The 8,683-nt window shown below is 47.9% G+C and overlaps 2 protein-coding genes across 2 annotated transcripts; both read left to right on the top strand.

The window, feature by feature from the left end:
* Positions 1 to 447: 447 nt before the first annotated feature.
* On the top strand, positions 448 to 1,652 carry LOC100276266 (uncharacterized). Its single transcript, NM_001159468.1, has 2 exons — positions 448 to 898; positions 1,074 to 1,652. Exons 1-2 carry the CDS (start codon positions 574 to 576, stop codon positions 1,340 to 1,342), a joined length of 594 nt encoding a protein of 197 aa, NP_001152940.1. The 5' UTR covers positions 448 to 573; the 3' UTR covers positions 1,343 to 1,652.
* Positions 1,653 to 4,147: 2,495 nt separating this feature from the next.
* LOC100276520 (uncharacterized) lies at positions 4,148 to 5,480 on the top strand. Its single transcript, NM_001150286.2, has 2 exons — positions 4,148 to 4,777; positions 4,861 to 5,480. Exons 1-2 carry the CDS (start codon positions 4,294 to 4,296, stop codon positions 5,157 to 5,159), a joined length of 783 nt encoding a protein of 260 aa, NP_001143758.1. The 5' UTR covers positions 4,148 to 4,293; the 3' UTR covers positions 5,160 to 5,480.
* Positions 5,481 to 8,683: the final 3,203 nt, after the last annotated feature.

Below are 8,683 nucleotides of genomic sequence, written 5' to 3'. Positions count from 1 at the left end.
TCACACTTTATCTAACTTTTCTATCTAAAGTTAGTTTTTTAATTCGAACGACTAACCTTAGTCAAAATCTGGTATAGTTAGCCAAAAAAAACCAAACAGGCTCTACATCAGCCACCTCAGCTGAGGAGCAGTGACGGAAAGCACACGGACGCGCAAGGCATGCGAACCGCAAAGCAGCCAAGCAAGCGTGGCAAGAACAAGGAAAGCATGAATCCGCGCGGATGCCGGATGCGGATCGGCCCACGTCGTGCACTCCGCAGTCCGCTATAGCTCCAACCGTCTCATCGGTTCCCTGTTTTCCGTGCACGCTTCAGGCCGCGAGCTGAAGCTGAGCCGGCCGGCCTCACGCTTTCAGTGTGCACGTCGCTCACGCACGGCCGCACACACAGCAAGCAGCGGCAGCGCCACAGCATGCATATATATAGGGCCCCAAGTGAAGAACGCCATGCATCCCATCTCCATCCCCATCCATAGAGCTGCAGGCGGCCTGCGCTGCAGCCAACAAGCTCATCAGCTCACCGTACCTAGGAGGACGACCGAGCAGCTAAGGTAGTAGTAGCTAGCTAGCCAGTGATGGCGGGCTACAAAGCGCAGGGCGGGGCGCTCGGCGTCGTCCTGGCTGTCGCCGCGCTCTTCGCGGCGGCAGCGATGGCGATGGCGGTGGACGACGAGCACATGTACCACTGGAAGTGCTTCAAGTCGTGCACGGGGAACTGCCGCGACGAGGACGCCTTTGACGACGTCGTCGCCCGCCACTCCGAGGGCTCCTCCCACGTCGTCGTCGCTGCCGTCTCCGGCGGCAAGTGCAAGGACAGGTGCCTCAGCGAGTGCTTCGAGGACCTGCCGGCCCTCTGCTACCACCAGTGCGTCGCCACCAACTGCCTCTGCTACCCACCCTGTATGTGCTAGCTCTGCTGCATGGTCAAGCAGCTGATAAGACCCATGGATCGTATACAATTTTGTTTCTGGAATGAGTCTTATTATCTGGAATCCTAATGATCTCTCTCCCTGTCATGCCCTGTCCTGTCCATGTGTTGCTTTACTTCTGTACATGCAATCGATTTTATTTGCAGTTAGCAACGAGAAAGTGATGTGCCTGAAGAGCTGCTGCAACAAGTGCTTCCACCACGGCCCGCCTGCCCCGAAGCCGAGGCCGCCAATGCCTGGTCCTCCGAAGCCGCCTGCCCCGGCGAAGCCCAAGCCACCGCCGACGCCGACGCCGACGCCGACGCCGAGGCCGCCAGCGCCAAAGCCACCGACGCCCAGGGCGCCGCCACCGCCAAAGAAGCCGTGTCCCTGCCCCCCCGGCAGCGACGAGGTCGAGGCCAGCGAAAACAACTGATACGTACGATGGATCGGCCAGTCGTCGTCGTCTCAGAATAACTCCATATACTATACCACTTGACTTCGCAAGTGTACGTGTGTGGGTACGTCGGCACATCAAGTAGGCCCCACTATACGACGCGACGCATATATGTACGCAACGTACTTAATTGCTGCTACCAAGGAAAAGGAAGGAAAGCAATTCTAGCTCCGTTGTTGTAAATGATGCATGTACTGAAATTTATCTTCTATAGAGTGCGCAGAGGCACATTGCGCACTTAGTATTATGTATAGCATACATCGAATGTTCAAGTTTACTGAAAAACAAATCGGTGCGAGTGCAAAAGACATGCAATGACACGGTGTCCTGTTTGGCCAAAAAGAGGGTATATACCGCATGCTCCGGATTTAGGCTAACCGCAGTCGAGGACTGTAAAATCCCCCAATAAAGCCTTTAGAGTCATCGTGACACCAGCAGCAGACGACTGTTTCAACTTTTTTCAGCTTCTGACCACGAGAAACGCTATTACAGATTGCCGAACATCTAGCTTTTCAGCCTGCTAGTATAAGAATCACTTTAGTCAAAACTATCTAACATCGACGTGAACAAAATTGGTCGAGTTATGGCGATAGTAGAAAACTGTTACTTTATATATCCTAAACTCTATGGACTCTTTTATCTTTATTCTTATAAGAATAATCTCCACGATACTCAGGATCTCTCCATAGCTAGATTTTTAGAAAAGTCCATCGGAAATAAATTGAACCATACAGACCCTACATACGGGGCTACACTATCACCGAGGCATCCTCCAACCTTAAATATGGCGTGGATGCGCACACGACTCTATTCCGCCTCTCTCCTCTACTATCCGTAGTGGGTGTGCTCCACGCACACAGGGTGCTACACGTACGAGCGCGTACAGCAAAGCAAGTGAAGTGGAAAAAATAATATAATATATGGTAGTTAGTATAGAGTTAAGATATAAGTAAATATGACCATAGATGATTATGGTATAGAGTACATAGTTTTGCTGATGAGGATAGAATATTATTTTTAGGGCAAGTTTGGAAACCTCATTTTCACAAGGATTTTCATTTTCTCAAGGAAAATTAGTTCATTTTCCTTAGAAAATTAGAAATCTCTTAGAAAAATGGAGTTTCCCAAACTAGCCCTTAGAGTACAAATTTAGATTAGTGTGAGTGTGGTTAGCCTTAGTTGGGCCCATCCACCTATCATGATGGGCCATCACCTAGGGCTACTTAAATCACTCCATGATTCACGAAGATTGAGAGAAAAAATAGCTAATTTCTCACTTAATTTCTAGAAATCTCGGAGCGGATTTAAGTTTTCAAACTAGTCATAATAAGTGAATTAGAGGAGATTGAGAGGAGAAACTCCTCGCTATTCAAATTTAAATAGCAAAGGATTTCATCCCCTCATTCTTCTATAATTCCCTAACACCAAACTAGTCCTAGACTGGCGATTTAGCCGGCTTACGCGGCAGCGGAGAAGAATAGAAAAAGTAAAAACCTAATTAAGTAAATATGAGGTCCCATGGTTTCTTTAAATAATCAAAACAGGTACAATTGCACAAAATATGCGCCAGTTATTAATCATGTATAACAAAAATTTTTTTGCTTCCTGGGAAAACAAAAACAAAACAAAGCTGTACACTATATACAATCTACATATATATACAAGGATCGGCGTTACGTCAAATTCCCTATAGAGGCCTTATTGGGCATATAGCGTGAAGCTGTCCGAATTGGGGGTCAATCCTCCGCGCCATCTTGGGAACCAGATCCCTGTCACGGTTGTTACATGCCCATGTCTGATGTCTGTCTGGATGCAGTGCAACATGCATGTTTCTGCAGCACCATAATGTATGGCTTTTCCAGTGTGATGTGGTTGTTTACTCGATCAGGTTGACATGTTGAGTTCTGCATGCTATGTTTAATTCTTGAGACCATCAAATGAACTTTTGATTGGCCAACTCCTCATAGTTCTATTACTCCATGAGTCCCAAAATAAAATTTCGTTTTAGAGATTTATTGTATTCACACAATACTATATTGATGTATGTGTTTTATATATGTGTCTAGATTTATCTTCATTCATTTAAATATAGACATATAAATTAAGAGCTAAAATAACTACTATTTTAGAACGGATGGAGCATTCGCTTTAGCTCTTAGTTTTATGTCTATATTCAAATAAATGATGATAAATCTGGACACATATAAAATACATACATCAAGTATTGACGAATACATTAATTATCTGGAACGAATTTTAATTTGGAGCGGGGGTATATTTGTTAGTCACATCAGATGTGTTTCAGTTTGTTCCCTTTTTTTTTGTTTATTTCTCTTGCTACTGCACTTGACCAGAAACTAATGTTTTGATAACTGCTCTTTCGGCAGCTGTAAGTTTGATTTGATAAGCTGTGTAACCAGCTGGTTCTGCAAAGACAGTTTTTTTTTATTAGTCTGCAAAGACAGAGTTACCATGCCCAAGAGAAGAAACTAGAGCTGCAGATTTGATAGAATGGATTCAAATAACGACAGAGATGGATAGCATTTATATAGACATGTGCTGATAATATAATTCATTCAAAGATGCGGCAAAGATGGATAGAGGTGTCAAGGTAATAAGAGGAAGAGAATGTCAGTTGTCCCAGTCTGTATCTCGGAACTGCTACACAGTTGACACACTTCCTGCATGCTACAATACTGCAGCCTCATGCGTTTCAGACGCGCGTAAATGGCGCTGCCTATACAACGGCAGCGGCACACAGGCGATAGGCACAGCCGCACAGGCGCTGCATGCTACGGCTACCAATAGCTAGTTCTGGGGCAGTACAAATGCGAGCAACTCGGTGCGAAACCACACCACCCATCGCCACCACCAATCAATCCATCACGTTAGCTGCACCTGCGCCTCTCCTTGAGGTCGCGCAGCCAGCAATGGCGTGCTCCAAAGCGGTGCTGCTCGCCGCGCTCCTAGCCGTCGCAGGAGCGCTCTCCTCCGCTGCGGTGTGGGAGGACTACGACCACCACATGTACCACAAGTGCTACAGGTCCTGCATGAGGAAGTGCGACGACGACGATGCCGATGATGCCTTGAAGAATAGCATCAGCCCCGTTGTCACCTCTGTGTCCGATGATCACGACCATGACGACGATCACGACCACCACGATGATCACAACCACGACCACGACGACCACCATGATGATCACGACCACGACCACCATCACGATGATCACGACCACGACCATGATGATCACGACCACGACCATAATGACAACCACGGCGAACACCATGACGACGACGATGAGGATGACGATTACAACTATTGCCGGGTGGAGTGCATCGAGGACTGCATCGACTACGTGCCCGGCATTTGTTACCGCCACTGCGTCTCCTACTCCTGCCTCTACCTGCCACCGTGTACGTTCTGTGCTTAGATATATACTTATCAATCAAGTCCTTAACTCTATTAATGCATTTGTTGTGTTTCTATATGCCAACAGATAGCTACCGGAGAGCAGCTTGCTTCCGGCGATGCGGCCACAGATGCTATCACCATGACCATCATCGTCATCACCACCATCACCACCACCACCATGAAGATGACCATGACGATGACGATAACGATGACCACCACGATGGCCCAACGCCAAGCCCACCTAAACCTGAACCCAAGCCGCAACCACCAAAGCCAGGGCCGACGCCCAAGCCGCCGATGCCTAGTCCAACGCCAGAGCCACCGCCCCCATACAACAGAAGCCAAGTACACGCCGAAACTGCCGCAAAAGCCGTCTTCGTCTAGTACACCACGCACCGATGCCGCCCAATACTCTGCAGTCACCACCAAAACAGGCATCGTCCACTGAACCGAGGAACCAAAACTAGCACTGGCACCTCAAGCTACCCACAACAGTTGATGGATAACTCATAACTCATTCATGCATGATTAGAATACACGAGGATTATCTAGCTCAACTGGTAGATGTAGTCTGTAGATTGGGCATAAATAAATCTGATATAATAAGCCTAGTTCTATAGATCCATGTCTGCATGATGTACTTACTGATCGAATGGCCATAATATAGTGTAAGAATTCCATAATTCTATGTTCTCGATCTTCTATATTCTCGATCTTTTATCTCACTACGAGGAGGGAGTATATGTAACTTCATATCCAGCCTAGCATCCGCGTCTACTCATAGTCCTGGTTACTGTTCATCCGACTTGGTTTTAACCCTGCCTGACCGACGTCATATCAGCTATCGATCGTATTATCGATTTTCTATTGATAATCGTCAATTCTTATCTGATGCCGTGGTTCAATACAGTCTTTATCATTACGCTACAGTCATCTCATCACATCATATATTTTCTTTTACAAACATTTAGTTAAAATAAAAAAGTGTTTTTATTAAAATATAAATTCATCCAAGTATATAATTATGCAAATAAAATCTACATAATTCATAAAAATAACTAAAGTATAAAAACGTTAAAATAAAAAAATCACATAGTTTATAAAAAATACTGATACACTGCTACTCCTATTTAGTGTTTGTCTTCTTATTCCGGCTCTTCTGCCTCTTCTTATCTAATTCCAGTTGCTTTGTTAACTTTTCTAAGGCCAACTTATGAGCTATTTTCGTGTCTTTGTCCATATCGGATGGAGCGATCTAGCTATTTATTAAATTTCTCAAACAATAGTTTGAGTAATCCATAGTTAGCCTTGTACCACTTCTTTAACATCATTTTCTTCTTTAATAGGGACTCATTGCTACTTGTTATTGGCCTCTTCTCCTTCCAATGGGCTCTTGCCCAATTGTGGCCAATAGAGCATGGTGTGTCCATATTTCCCTATGATACAGAGCTCATCTTCCTAGTTAAGATGAGACCTTTTGCTCCCATCATTAGAATCATTATCATCATGCGTCGCAAACTACTTGGGATGATGGTGAAGAATGCCCGATGTGCGCCAACTTAAAGTCAGTTTTGTCGAGCTTATTGTGAAAGCTCTCCTTGGTTACTTCAAGAAGCATAACGACATTCGCTCCATTCGATCGGGTCGCGTACAAGCGGTTGTAGATGCCATTAAAGGGGGTGGTCTTTTGATTGCTCGTACCAATCCTTCAGTTACTTGGGGGTACAGAGGTGAGAAGCTTCCATGATGGAGTTGTAGGTGCCGGCTATTTAGCCCTAAAAGGTTGATCCCTTCTTCATGTCACCATCAACAGGGTCCATAGAGTTTAGTAGTCACATTTGAACCTACAAATCTATGGACTCAAAATTTATATTAATCTAAAAAATATGTGGAGTTAATAAAAATATCTATGTACTTATCCGTCTTTCATCTTCCATCTTTATTTAGTGTCTTAGTCGTTGGAATTGAGGGAGCACTGAGGTAAGTAGCTATTGTACTGCTGGGTAGTGCTTACATATACCCGTACCCGCGAGATAAAATCATACCCATAAAAAACACATACCCACTCGCGGGTATAAAATTGTACTCATGTCGCACCCACATGGGAAAAAATCGTTGGATAACCCACACTCGATAAGATACCCACTAAACAAACAAACACACACACACACACACACACACACACACACACACACACACACATATATATATATATATATATATATATATATATATATATATATATATATATAGTTTTGAGGCGGGTATAAATTACCCATGTGTACGCGGGTATGTGTAGTACATATCCATACCCGCACTTGTCTACCAGATGGGTATAACATTGTGCCCATTAACGTGCCCATGGGCCATAGGTAAAGAATTTATTCCATACCCACCCTTATGTCGGGTAAAACCCATCAGTTATACGGGTTTTGGGTACCCATTATCATCTCTACTCACATATAATTACTAGAGATCATATCTGATTGCATATGAGAGGTACCAGGGTTAAAACCCCTAGGCCCCAACGCCCATGGGTCACAATGAGTAAAGTCGCTCTAAAAATGCATGAACAAGGCCCAACTAACCCTCGAGCGTGTATGGACCGTTGTCGACTCTATGGGGGTGACGTCTGACTCTAGCCCTGGTGCAAAGCAGGAGCACCTAGGGCTCGGATGATACGTAAGGGGTCAGATGAACCCAACACCGATCAAAAGGTCAGGTGAATCACACCTAGGGATGAAAACGGACGGAAAAAACTCGTTTCGTCTGGTACCGTTGTCGGCGTTTCGAGACCGGGGGGTCCCTGGGCCGACGAGTGAATGTCGCCGCGTGCCCCAGCCCAGATGGGTCGGCGCGAGGCCGAGCGCGAAGGGGGGAAGTGAGGTGGCCGGAGATGGGTGTGAGAGAGGTGGAAATCCCGCGGCCTTCGTGTTCGTCCTGCGCCCAGGTCGGGTGCGCTTGCAGTAGGGGGTTACAAGCGTCCACACGGGAGGGGGAGCGAGCGGCCTCACGTGAGCGCCTGTCTCGTCCTCGTCCCCGCGCGGCCAACCCTCTCTAAGGGGTCCCTGGTCCTTCCTTTTATAGGCGTAAGGAGAGGATCCAGGTGTACAATGGGAGGTGTAGCAGAGTGCTACGTGTCTAGCGGAGGAGAGCTAGCGCCCTGAGTACACGCCATCGTGGCGGCCGGAGAGGCTTTGGCGCCCGGTTCGTGTGATGTCGTGGCCGTCGGAGGAGCGCTGGAGCCTGGCGGAGGGACAGCTGTCGGGGCTGTCGAGTCCTTGCTGACGTCCTCTTGCTTCCGTAAGGGGGCGGAGAGCTGCCGTCGTCAGGGAGCGTGCGGGGCGCCATCATTGCCTATCTGGCGGAGCGAGCCAGATGGGACGCCGGTCTTGTTCCCCGTAGCCTGAGTCAGCTTGGGGCAGGGTAATGATGGCGCCTCCCGTTGACGTGGCCGGTCCGCGCCCTAGGTTGGGCGATGTGGAGGCTCCTCTGAGGTCGAGGTCGAGTCTGTCTTCCGTGGCCGTGGTCGAGTCCGAGCCCCTGGGTCGGGCGAGGCGGAGACCGTCGGCTGAGGCTAGGGCTGAGTCCGAGCCCTGGGGTCGGGCGAAGCGGAGTTCGTCGTCTTCTGGGGCTGAGCCTAAGTCCGAGCCCTGGGTCGGGCGGAGCGGAGTTCGTCGTCTTCTGGGGCTTAGCCCGAGTCCGAGCCCTGGGTCGGGCGAAGCGGAGTTCGCCGTCTTCCAGGGCTGAGCCCAAGTCCGAGCCCTGGGTCAGGCGGAGCAAAGTTCGTCGTCTTCAGGGGCTGAGCCCAAGTCCGAGCCCTAGGTCGGGCGGAGCGGAGCTTCCTATGGTGCTTGAGGTCGGGCCTGACTGCCTGTCAGCCTCACTCTGTCAGGTGGCACTGCAGT

This window comes from Zea mays, chromosome 3, assembly GCF_902167145.1.
Source record: "Zea mays cultivar B73 chromosome 3, Zm-B73-REFERENCE-NAM-5.0, whole genome shotgun sequence".
In the NCBI taxonomy this organism is placed as follows: Eukaryota; Viridiplantae; Streptophyta; class Magnoliopsida; order Poales; family Poaceae; genus Zea; species Zea mays.
This window is presented reverse-complemented; position numbering and strand designations above follow the sequence as displayed.

Bases quoted from the DNA above. Each gene is read 5' to 3' on its own strand.
- LOC100276520 (NM_001150286.2), top strand. From the start codon at position 4,294: ATGGCGTGCTCCAAAGCGGTGCTGCTCGCCGCGCTCCTAGCCGTCGCA. The intron at 4,778-4,860 runs GTACGTTCTGTG...ATATGCCAACAG, and splicing joins CTGCCTCTACCTGCCACCGT to ATAGCTACCGGAGAGCAGCT.
- LOC100276266 (NM_001159468.1), top strand. From the start codon at position 574: ATGGCGGGCTACAAAGCGCAGGGCGGGGCGCTCGGCGTCGTCCTGGCT. The intron at 899-1,073 runs GTATGTGCTAGC...TTTTATTTGCAG, and splicing joins CTGCCTCTGCTACCCACCCT to TTAGCAACGAGAAAGTGATG.